Here is a 12,978-nt window from a genome sequence, read left to right as displayed (position 1 = left end):
GATAATGTTTAAAGGTTTGACTTCATCTGCACAGGATGTTATTTTTAAAGCAGACTATGCACAGCAGAGAAATACAGATTTTTTTTTTTTCTGTTCTTGTCTTTCCCTTAGAGCTCAGAAGAAGGAGAAAAGCTTATATTAGTGGTTTTCTGCTACAGTAAGCCTATTATGCTTGCTGATTATTACTTGTACAAATTTTCATTCGCAGATAGTTGCCCAGTTGTACCTCTGTGCATTAACCTCAAGTTGTTTATTCCATGAAAATTTTATTGTGAATCTTTAGCAACTGTTATAAGCAATTCTTTTACCTCCTGAAGCTGAGTTTCAAAGAACGTGGCAATGCCATCTCTGTGGCCAGTAGTTAGCGTTGGAGTCTTTATCCTTGTGTGTGCTTGCTGTTCACTACAGGAATGCGTTATGGAGACTTTCTTACTACCATCTGAACAGGTGCTCTAGCATGGTCTTATCACAGCAGTTATGCAATTGTGTATCATGTATGTATTATTACAGCTGTTATTTTTGCTGAAGTGCATCCTCTCAGCCATCCTCGGTGAGATGCAACATGTGTTACTGAGCTGTTGTTAGCTCAAAGGTTTTTTTTCTTTCACTTATCTATTGTCTTTCATCCTCCCTTTACTTCCTTTGGACATGTACATCTGTAACTACCTTCCATACACCTGCTTTTCCTTTAGTGACAAACTTCTCTGGAATGGAGTAAGATGAACCCCCTGGGGTTGTTTTCAACCTCTGTTGATGGCACGGTGTGGAAGAGAGGGGCATAGAGAGCCCCCTATTAAGCTAAAGCAAAACCAAACAAACACCACCACCTCCATCTTGTATTTGTGGCTCATGCCTAGTGTTTAAATGAACATACATGTTACGTATGTTGAAGTTGGAGATTCGCTTATAGTACATCTCCACATGTAAGGCAAGTCTTTAAGTCTCTATTGCTTGGGATACAGTTTGTCTCTTGCTGCAGGGAATGAAAAAGTTAAGGTGTTGGGGTGTAAAAATGCAGACTTTCTCAGTCTAACGAACTACGTCTTATGTTCTTGAAAAAGAAAGATGAGTTGTTCTGAAAAGGGTTTAAATTTTTTTAATTTTTTTTTTTAGAAGAAAAGATAGACAGCTTAGATGTGCTTTGAGATCATTACTAAAATGAACATGTTACTGGGCCAAGCCACATGTTTGGCATCACACCAGAACAGTATTGGGCATCATCACAGGAAACGCCTCTCCAGCTGAAGCTAGCAGGAACAGTGTTAGGCAGCTGGTGTTTAATCCTGTGTGCACGGCTAAGATTGTGAGAGAGAGAATCTGGAAAGTGTTAATACTCTATTGAATGCATGGCTTGCAATTCCATTATTTGTTTTTTTAGGGGTTTATTTGGTTTAGTGACTTATATAATTAAGATCCTGAAATTGTCTCTTATATGAATGATGGCACACACAGGCACTGTTATGCCTCCTCTAATTGTGCTGAAGCATTTGTTTGAATTCTGGTATTCACTGAGATGAATACCCTGTATCAGGCAGCCACTATTTCTTCCTGAGCACATATTCCTTAATCTTGACATCTCCCTTTCAAAGATTGACCCGGTCTTGACTGGAGATCAGCAATATTCGACCGAGACAACTTGAGAAAATTCCAGTGTGATGTCTGAGCCTTTTGCAGAAAATTAGATGTCTGAAAGTGTACAATTGTTACTAAATCATCTAGCACTGCTTAAAAAGGTGCAAAATAGGAAGTTGGAAAGTACTAATATTGTAGTATCCTGCTTTGGCCTGCTGTCTATGATCAGTGTCCCTGACATTATTAAACCACTATTATCCCTGGCTGTCAACTTTGATGCTAGGTGCTGTATTTGTACTGTTTGCATCAAACATGCTTGGATAAGAAGTTTAAGTGAATGTAATGCAAATGTCCCCACTGTTGTAAAATAGCTTTGTCATCTAACACTTTTATTTATTTCTTTAAAATGGCTGTGAGAGATACACACCAATAGAATGTGGGGTTTTTTTAAATATTGAGACTTATTTGTAGATAAAATATGAAGTTTACCTTTGTGTTAATGAAGTTGCTGAGGTTAACTGTAGCAATTCTAAAACGTGTTCCTGTCACTAAAATTTAATGCTTCAGGATTTATTTATTTGTAATCCTCTTGCATAGTAGTGTAAAGAAGTAAAATAGTCTGTGTGTGGATATATTTAAAACATCTTAATGTGTCCTCATGGTCTTGCTGCTTTTGTTTGATTTAGATAATCCCGTGCTAATATTTATTTTAATGTTTTTTAAATGCCTTTAAAGTACAAAAAAAGTCACTGCATTGGCCCCTTTTTTTTTTTTTTAATTGCTTTATGGCTGGGGTATCATTTGCGTTTTTAACTTCCTTTTCATTTGAAATTATTCTACTTTGACAAGTGAAAGTAAAAATGCCATTTGATCCAAATACTATGTGGTCAACAGCAACCCACTATTAATTGCCAATGTCTAAAGCCTCTTTTTCTTTATAATGTTCTTTGATTCAATTAGTAATCAATAATAACTTCTTCAGGTTTTATAAATGAGAAGTTTACATAGACAGCAAGAAACTTGTTAATAGTTTAAAGAATTATAGGCAATATAGGCAAAACCTGGTAACATGGCTTAATATTCCTTAAATAGTTTAAACAAAATGACTGCTGTGAGGTTTTAAGGGACCTATAATATGCCAAATACTAGAGGCTACAGAAGCTGGTACTTTAGGGTAGCGCAACTGCTGATTTTTACCTGTGATTCTGTTAATGCTCTGTTACTCCATCATTTTCAACTTGAAAATAAAGGTACCTACGTTTGAGCAATCCCCTTCTCTTAGCCCTACTGGGCAGCTGGCTTGCTTTGTTAAAGAGTATAGGAATTAAAATAAGTAAGTTTAAAACAAAACAGCAACAACAAAAAACTCTTTGACCATAATATCTGTAATGTTTCAGTGGAGAAAAAGATGTTTCTATTATTTGCTTATAGAAGAAAATAGGAAGGTCAAGAGTGGGAGGAAAACTTTAGTAGTTGGTAAAAATATAAAGTGGAAAATTTCTCCAGTAATGTTAGTTACCTTTGTAATATTGGTAGCAATTTGTTACATTTTTCAATTTAATGGGGAAAAAAAAAAACCAACAACCAAACCCTGCTGAGATTATGATCCATGTTTACTGTTAGGTTTACTTTCAAACTATAAAGTTTGAATGGTTTCATACCTGAATTCTGAGTATAATCTGCTTTTATGTTTTACATTCCCTCATAAAAAGCTTCAATGTTAAAATCACATTATTTTTTTTAAAAGAAGTAAAATAGGCTTTAAAAGATACTGCCTGTCATCTTCACAAAGCTTCAGAAAGGTGGATATTGCTCTTTCTGCTTTACGGACAGAAGCTTAGTGAAAAGTTAAGGTTTGGTTTGTTTTTTTTTTTAAAGAGGCGGGAAGTCTGAGATTGATGATTCCTAGCACTAACTTCAGTTCCATTTCCTAAAAAAGGTTAGCAGAATGGGCCAAAATTGTCCTTACTTGATTAAGGGCGGGGAGATATTTTTACCATGTAAAATTGCGCTGATCTTAAGGTTAAAATCCCATTCCACTTGTCCCTCTACAAACACGGTACCTTATTCTCACACCTTTTTCTCAAGGGGGAATGGGCAGAAGAATGGCAAAAGTTCATCTTGCATCTCTATATGTGGGTCCTGGTAAATAAGACTTCTTCGCTGCTGCCTTTTAGGTCCTTGTTCCAAAACCAGCAGATCTTAGCAGGATCATTTGGTAGTACGGATGTTTCAGATCAAGCTGTGGGCAAACAGGTATATTTCTGTCAAATCAGAAGGCGTTAGCCACCTTATGGTGGCTGAGGGAAGTCAAGCAGTAGCTGACCTGCTCTAAAGGCAGTGTGAGGCAGGCAGGTATCTACATCAGTAGGCTTTATGTGAAAACAGGTAACAATTTTTTAAACAAATGTAAATTTACGCTGCATCTCATAGGGCCACAGCATTTTTGACCCAGCATTTACAGCTGGTTCCAGTATGTTGCAGAATAATAGTGTAAGTTCTTAATCTTTACCTTGGTTTTCACATTAACAATAGAGTAATTGCACCTGTCCCCTGCCTTCTAAGTGATGGCTGGTTTTGTTTTCTTGTGCCCTGGTGAGGGCAGGTGTCATGGACCAGATGTGAAGGGCATGCAGACTTTGCCTATAAATGAGGTGCAGAAGCCTCGGGTGGCTGCTTTGCCAAACCACCCCCCCTCCAGGACCGGCAAGTTCTGAAAGCACGTAGGCATGTGTGGTGCAGCATTTATTAATATGAGCTCAACTGTAGGGCTTCGGGGCTGGATTTGGCTCTTTGGCCAAGCCTGCCGTCAGGGAGGTGTGCCCTTACTTGTCCTCCGGGGTTCCAGGTTTTTTTATTTCAGGAAGTGTTAATAACTCAGTGAGTAAAGGAGGAAGAAACACTCCTTTAAAACTCTTTCCGAACAAATGGGACTGCTGGAGATGCTTTAAAATCTTGTGTGTGTGAAAAGTGAACTTTTAAAAAGTGTGTTTGAACTTTCATAGATTACTGTGCATGTTATTTCAGAAAGGACAATTAAGATAATATTACAATTATGTTGTTACATGTTATTGTAAAGGACCACAATTCTATAGAAAAAAGTATTTGAGTGTAGGTATAAAATAAATAGGCAAAATAGAGTGATCTTTAATAGCTAATGGCAATGCTGTCATTGGAGCAGTATGAGAGTGACTCACTGTTTTTGCTGGGTTCAAACAAAAAAGGTCAGGTTAGATTTCCTCAAATTTTGGACACGCTACATCTCTTCTGTAACAGTGGCTATAACGTTCACAGGCTATTTTCACTAGGAGCTACGCTGGTACGGCTTACATGTCATCTATCCACTGAACATCACAAAAGCTGCAGTGCTGCTTGGCTCTGACTGTTTCTAGGCTTGAATTTGAACATGTCCTCTCCATCCCCTTCACAGCTAAAGATTTTATATTTCCACATTTTGCAGCTTCATCATTATAACATTTGTCTCCAAAACATCAGCTATTGTGATAGCTTTTCTCAAAAAGCATCTTAATGAGAGGTGGGAAAACAAGCAGACCTGACAAGTCAGTGACATTTCTCTGTCTGTGGCTGGAATGCTGCATCTGGGTTTGCTTTTTTGGTGTATTGCAAAGCTGATAGCTAAAATACAAATGTGGTCATTAAATGAAGAAAAATGTTAAGGATAATTGGATTAAAGCAGGGAGTTCTGTACAGTATGTGACTGGGGGGGGGAGTCATTTTATTAACTGTTTTAAGTTATTTAAATTCTGGATGGCTGATGGTCTTCAGGCATGCTAAGAATGATGCAGATCATTAGGTTTGTAATGGTATCATTAATTGTTTCAAAAATAATCTAAATCTGTATCAATGCTACTATCAGAAACTAGCTGTGCATTAGAGTTCATTAAACAATTCAGCTGTGGGCACCTTTCAAAATTGAACAACTCCGAGACTAGTTTCAGTAAAAGGCTTGGAACAAGTACAAGTTCAGATGGAGAGCAGCTGTGTTTTGCTCTATAGATAGGAGCTTGTTTCACACAGGAAATAAGACCGCGCAGAAATAGGCTGTAGTCCTGGAGAGAGCACCGTGCTGTTTCAGTGTGTGTACGCTCCCAGTTGTGAGATGAAAACATCCCGAGGCATACTTTTTTTCAATTTTCCGGTAGCCCTTTTATTCCCTTTATCTCTTATAATATTCAGTGCATATTACGATCTTTTTTTTTTTTCCCCTGTCGTAACTTTCTTTGCATGTTTTGCTGGTTAAAAATGGCTAAGCGGTTGTCAGGAAGGATGTCCCTGCATCAGCGCCAGGGGCTCTTAATGACCTGAAAGCTCCCAGTGTGGGCTGGTTCAGAGAAAATCTTGCTGTAGGTTGTAATCACTTACTGCTGTTGGGAGCTTAAGTTCAGTTACATAGATTTCACTATAATACTCTTGTGTTAGTGGTGCTAAAGGAATAATTGCCACTTTGCCTCATTGCTGGTAACTTTTCTTTAGGGAGGAGAGAGAAGAACAACATGCTGAGTGACCTTCGCGTGTTACCATGTCTTGCCTATGCTCTGTGCCTTTCACCTCCCTTCTATTGTTATCGACATTCTTAATGACCTGAAAGCTCCCAGTGTGGGCTGGTTCAGAGAAAATCTTGCTGTAGGTTGTAATCACTTACTGCTGTTGGGAGCTTAAGTTCAGTTACATAGATTTCACTATAATACTCTTGTGTTAGTGGTGCTAAAGGAATAATTGCCACTTTGCCTCATTGCTGGTAACTTTTCTTTAGGGAGGAGAGAGAAGAACAACATGCTGAGTGACCTTCGCGTGTTACCATGTCTTGCCTATGCTCTGTGCCTTTCACCTCCCTTCTATTGAATCTTGATTATCGACATTTTGAGAGAGAGAATTTTTTAAACGTGTTTAATTGAAGCGCCAGCCAAGTTCTGCTTGCTCGAAAAGGTCTTTCAAGTTTGTGATGCATGTTTGTATTTATAGCGTTAACAAAGCCATGTTATTTGTCTTGTTCTCATCTAGGTGCTTGAACTGGGATTTAATTTCTCATCCTGTGGATCACTGAATGAGTAACAGATGGCCTTGCCTCGTCTTACAGGCGCTTTACGCTCCTTTTCAAATGTCACTAAACATGAGGATTACAGTGAAGAATTAGCTGACTTAACGGTAAAGATTTTTTCTTTTCCAAAGTATAATTGTAAAGTATTAATGTGTATATAGTAAGAATTGTTTGCTTTCTTAATTTGCATTGCTATTTTGTAAGAGTAGGCAAGCAAGACTGGGCAGAGCGTGTAGAGTTTCCTGTGCATTCCTTCAGTGTCCTCACTCAAAGTCAAATTTGCTGTAGCTTTGTGATTTATGCTATGCCCTTACAATCATAACATGCTATATGGATAGGTCGCTTGGCTGTGTTAGTACAGCCCTGTTATTTCGTGTTTCAGGAAGTTATTTAAGTTGGGCTGGGCTGGTATGTTTTTAGCTCTGAGCTTATGCAGAGCTGTGGAGCTTAACACTTCCCTTTGAATATTGAGTTCACCTCGGACTCTTGTTGGCGGATGTTTAGAATAAATTTAGTGATACTGAATTCAGGTACTTCTGCCTACTCCCCCCACCCCCCAAGAAATAATGCATTAAAGGAATAGATGCGTTGTGGGAACCTGTAATGTGAAATGAATTTGGAATCTTGGGAGCTGTAAATCTCTTGAAGTTGCAAGAGTTTGGCTTTACGGAGAATTCTGCCTTGGAAAGAGTAAAGTAGTGAGAGAGAGTGTGTGTGTGTGTGTGTGTATCCTCCTCCTTCCTTATGCACATGAAAGAGTGTAAAGAACAGGTGATAGGGAAACTGTTTGCAATCGTTACTACATACTGACTGAATGCAATTGGAAAGACGTGTTTTTATCTGGTGTTTAATTTTAAAGGAACCTCTATATACTAATTTTAAATAAATGAAACCCAAATATTTTGCATTTTCAGACTAAAAGATCAAAACTACACGAACAGTTGCTGAAGTCTGATCTTACTTGGAAGAAGATAATAAAGTTTGTTGATGACAATTTGGACAAAAAAGAACACCAAACTGTAAATGGTGATTTAAAAACAATATTACAAGCTGCAAAACAAATTGGTATGTTTTCATTCTCTAGTAGTCTAATAATAGACTGGTTTGTTGGGGTGTCTTGTTTTTTGTTTTTTGTTTTTCCAAGCTGGTTTCTGCTGCATACTTTGCATACTGGTACAATTTTAGTTCTATCTTGACACCAGGCTTGCCCTGAAATGTCTTTGAAACTCCAGTTAATGCACAATTTGGTTTTCTGTTATATTTTAAAATACCATTCCGTTGTTATGTGGATATTCTTGCTTTTTGGTAGTATGGTTGTGTAGTGTGTGGTATGGTTTGTGATCGACCTTCAGTAAGCAAAAGCAACAGCTTCTTTTTGGAATGGCAGTACTCTGAGAAAAGAACAATCTTGGTGTTGTCTGTTTTAATTCCACGTGATTGTATCATGAAAAATTGGATTGCTACATAAGCAGATAAAAATGTAAAAAAATGTTTTTTGCTTGAAGTGTTTGGTGTTGGGAAGAGAAATAAGTAATAAATTTCACTTATCTGGAATTAAGCTTTTAAAACTGAATATATATTATGGCAAAGAAGGTGTGAAAACTTAGTTTTGATTGGAAACTTAGTTTTTGGTCTACAGACTGAAACTAATTCAGCTTGTGCTGTTAGAATTTAACTTCATCAGCTCATGAACTGAGCACATGGCTCAAGCTCTAGCTGTCACATTTAAGAATTTTTCATTTCAATGTAATAGGTGTATTTTCTCCTTTTCTGGTTATGTTTCAAGTATCTTGAACAGAACCCTAAGTAAAAGATGGAAAATAAATATGGATAAATATATTTGCCTTTTTTTTTTTCGGCATTATAGACCAGAGTGTGTTTTATCACAATCCGAATGTTAACCTGCCTCCCTCGTGTTTCTATTTCTCGACAGTTCTTTTGGAAATAACTAGTAAATTAAGAAAGAAATGAACATCTAAACACAGACTTTCAAAAAAGGCTAGACAAGTTATTTGTGTCCAGCATGTAGTAATTTGTCATGCTGTACAGTTGCACAGAAGATGTCTGTTAAAGCTATTAATGGTTGTAATGGCTATTGCTTTAGTGAGTCATCAGAAGAAAAATTTCAAGTATTTCTCAAATCACTGACAAAAATGTTTTAAACTCATCTGATGATACACGTGTTCTAAACTTTGCTTTGTGGTTCATTCCTTCCACATTTGTGACCCAACTCTGTTTATTTTTTTTACAAATATTGGTCCTAATGTTTTTTTAATCCCATTTTTCTAATACAAGTAGTAGAGCTTGTGCTGTTAGTAGACTTTAACCTCTTCAGGCCAGAAGTTAAGCATGTGGCTGCCTGTCTTTCTGAGACAGAGGCACCTCTAGGAAGGGCCACCTCTCTGCCCCAACTCTGGTACCTCTGTTTCAGTGCACAGATTTCAGCTGGCACTTCTGATATGCAAGGTCTGGGGGAAAGTCATGCAAGATGTGGAGTGAGTTTGCATCAACTGTCGATGCCTAAAGTTAATACAGAAAAGGTGCAGTCTGTATTGATAACTGATCAGAGAAATAAATGTTATCTTTTCAACTTTTTGTTTGTTTGTTTGAGATTGGGAAGAGGTGCAGTCTGTATTGATAACTGATCAGAGAAATAAATGTTATCTTTTCAACTTTTTGTTTGTTTGAGATTGCCCACAGAATTCACACTCTTTCGCTAGTTCTTAAAAGATGTTTATTGCTGTGCTGCAATAGTAAAGGCAGGGTTTCAGACACAGTTGTGATGGGAAGGGAAAAAAGTCCTGTTTGGTACGCATGGTCTAGAAATGTCTGTATGAACAACACATTTTGGAATATAGAAAGGCTAATGAGATTTCTCTCAGCACTCCATTTTAATAGCGTACGATTGATGTAATTTTTAGAAGTTATACTTTCCATTTTTCTGACTTCTTTTCCATGACAAAAATTCAGTTGTTTTTTTTTTTTATTATAACATTGGGATGTTGGGAGATGTCAACACAATCAGACCTGGAACAGGCACTGACATGGTGTTACGGGGATGCTTGATCTATCTGTCCCACATGCCCCCTTACTAGCAAGTAAAGCCAGCCAACTCCTCCTCAGTCCCTAGTCCCCCTGACCATGCTAGCAGGTTTGAAATATGTGGTATGGTCAGAACAACAGGTTGGTTTATTGTCCTGCTCCAGCTTGTGGTGATCAAGTGCAGGGCTGCCTGACAATTACCCCTCGACTGTCCAAATGACAACAATTGCATAGTTCATATTCCCCTTTTCTCATTTCTTGGCGCTCCTCCTTGCTGCCCTTTTTGCCTCTCAAATAAACAATCCGTCTGTAATTACTTTTTCCCAGTTGGTTCCCAGTTTTGTTACACATGTACCCATCCTAACATCATCCTCACAGATTGAAAGGGAAAACTTTTTAGATGACAGACAAATATAGGGCAGTTCCCAATGATAAAAAATAATTTTATTGTAAGTTGTTACAGAAATGCATGAAAGCATTCAAATCTATTGTTGGAATATAATTCATTACTAATACGCTAAATATTTTATTTTTGTAAATCTGAACTTAAAAGTTCATTTCCCTTCAGGTGGTTCAGACAGCTCTCCTGTAGTGGCTTTTGTTTCTTAGCCAGTAGAATACATGGTTGCTTTCCATACTTGTCCTCATTTTAGGTATTACAGTAATTTTTTGTAAGTAATGTAACCAAAAACTCAGTATGTGTTTTTGAGGAAAAGCTGCTCATCTGGAAATCATTGCAAGATATACTTTGTACATAAGCATGAGACTCGCCTGGGAGAGGAAGACTGAAGTTTAAGTAAGGACCTGATTCAAGTACCACTCAGGCACAGCAAACTATGTAAATCAGAGCTGTAGAGAGATTTGGCAGTGTCATTTTCCTTTAATCTGAATATTTATGTCCATAACAAGCAACTTGGAGTAAGTGGAGATGATCTATATAGTTGTTCTAAATATCCACTGGCATGTAGTTTAGTCGTAAGAGGTACTGGAGTAAAATGTTGGTTAAGTTAGGGTTGACAAATATTTAATGACTATAAAGTTTGCAGTATGACCATATGTAGTATAGCAAGTAGGAAAAAATGTCTGATGGTGGAAAAAAGGTTATAAGCAAAATAAGTATTTGCCATTCTTAGGTGAAAATGTTATCTATGAAAATGATTTGGCAGATCTGTGTTTTCTGTATTAATGACAGAAATGAGTATTAGCTGTGATTTTTTTTTTGTTTGTTTGTTTTAGTTGGTTTTTATTTCCACTTTTTGCCAAACATGGCTGCAAAAACTTTCAATTTTTTTTTTCTTTTGCCAAACTTTAATAGCAGGCCCAGTGTGGTGGGTAGGTAGAGCAAATTGAAAGACTTGAAAGTAATAATAGTAAATTTTTGTTTGATGGAGTGGAGAGGACAAACCAAATGAAAACAAATGCCTGATTATTTAGTTAGAACAAGTTAGAAAGAAACTGACTAAAGATGTGTAATGTTATGGAGACACAAACCAGGATGGATTACAGTGACTGAGGCACAAACTGAGCTGACAGTAATGTTCCAGCCATCATCATCAGGGATGTATAGTAGGGAAAGGGAATTGCTTGTATGCCTTTTTAGCTTAATTTTAAGGAGATGAAATCTCAGCCTAGATAACAGATACTGTAATATTGATTTACTTGACAGGGAAAATGTCACTTACTGAAATGATCTGATTGGCTTAAAAACAGAAAGGGGAGAATAGCTTCAAGTAGTGCATCTCTTGCCATCTTGGCTGGCTCATTATATTCGGAGGGGCGGGGTAGTATTTTCTCAAGAGATGCTTCCACGAATAGGAGACGCTGATAAGAAAGGAGAATTAGCACATAATAAACCTAAGAGACTTTTCTCAAATCCTTCAGTACAATTGCTCTTTTAGTTCAGTAGCGTGTACTTTTGTTCTGACACAAATGACTTTAAATAATCATGTGTACTTGTATGTTAGGAATGTAAGAGTGAAGTTATGCTGCCAAACTTAGGCCTTTAAGTTTTCAGATGTTGGGTTTTTTTTTTTCTTGTGATTCCTATATAGCTAATGCTGAGAGGGAGGCTGAACCACCTTTTTCCTTTGAGATATATTTACATACATATTGTATATGTGTGTATCTTTGTCACATATCTTCCATATGTAGGTATCTGGTATTATCCTGTAAATATCACCTCCAATCCCCTCTATGAACTTTTCAGCTTTTCAAAGTGCACCATAGGGAAATTCAAGAGAAATGCTCAATTTTTAGGTGCCTCCGTTTATATGTTATGTTTCTAGTTACTCAGCCTTGTTCCATCTGCTTATGCTGAATTTCTTTTGCTCTTTCCTGTTACATTGTGGGGGGGGGGGGAAAACCCTTGGTTTTGCTAGAGTTGAACCTAACTTACTTTGAATCAAGTCAGAAGTAATAATGCCAAAGTAATTAAAAATCTTCGCACTGATTTCAGTAAGTTTTTCAACAGGCAGAAAACAGGGACGTAGGAGAGCAGATACATAGGCCCATAACTGGATAGCAGAGGTATACAGAGGCAGGCACAAGACAGTTTGGTTACTGAAAAGAGACTAGCCACATTTACTATGCCAGAAGTGCCTTTCTGAGGTTTTAAAAAATGAATAATATTGTTCCTTATAAATAGTTTGTTTTAATAGTTCTTTTGAATTAGCCGTGCCGGGGGTTAATCACCAGTGTTATCACTTAAATAGCATTGTTCTCTGCTGGAGCTATGCTGGTTGCTCCTGATATAACTAAAGAATTGACCAGATAAAGGCATTTTGACAATAGCAGTTTGTAAATCTCAACAGTAAGCTTTTAAGATGTTTTAAAAATTACGCAATCTTGTAAGAAACACTAGTTCTACTAAAAATGTTGGAGTAACCTACCCAACATTTTAGAACACATTGATTTAAACTTTAAAAAAATTCTGCATGTTGTCCTCATATAAAACAAACAAAAAACCCCTGTATGCTGTTTTTGTTTATTTTATGCTTGATGACTTTTTAAATTTTGTTTAATAGTGACGTTTTGGTTCATCATATGGTGGTTTTGCTTATATTTTCCTTGAGTACCTTTGCAAATATTTGTGTAAGAGGTAAAAACGTGTTTTTCTCTAACAATATATATTTTAATTTGTATAATGTGATATTTTGTAGATATAAATCTAAATTTATGCATTTATTTGCTTTGGGCAATTTTTCTAACTAACACACATTCTGTAGTAATTCTACTGGGAATTACTACATTCTTGTACGTTTAGTCTGTTATGAATATTCAGATTAGGCAGTGAATAAACTGATACA

At 36.9% G+C, this 12,978-nt stretch overlaps 1 protein-coding gene across 1 annotated transcript in view; it reads left to right on the top strand.

Annotated features, from left to right (window-relative positions):
• The first annotated feature begins 3,449 nt into the window (after positions 1-3,449).
• The window catches only part of ASCC3 (activating signal cointegrator 1 complex subunit 3), a 287,341-nt gene continuing 277,812 nt past the window's right edge, over positions 3,450-12,978 (top strand). Inside the window, 4 exon segments of the mRNA XM_009285000.2 lie at positions 3,450-3,459; positions 4,173-4,177; positions 6,595-6,738; positions 7,546-7,696. Of these exon segments, the coding sequence (XP_009283275.1) occupies positions 6,649-6,738; positions 7,546-7,696 (241 nt within the window). The 5' untranslated portion in view covers positions 3,450-3,459; positions 4,173-4,177; positions 6,595-6,648.

The sequence above is a fragment of the Aptenodytes forsteri genome, unplaced genomic scaffold, assembly GCF_000699145.1.
Source record: "Aptenodytes forsteri isolate BGI_AS27 unplaced genomic scaffold, ASM69914v1 Scaffold171, whole genome shotgun sequence".
NCBI lineage: Eukaryota > Metazoa > Chordata > Aves > Sphenisciformes > Spheniscidae > Aptenodytes > Aptenodytes forsteri.
The sequence above is the reverse complement of the archived record's forward strand: the minus strand, read 5'-3'. Positions and strand labels throughout refer to the sequence as shown.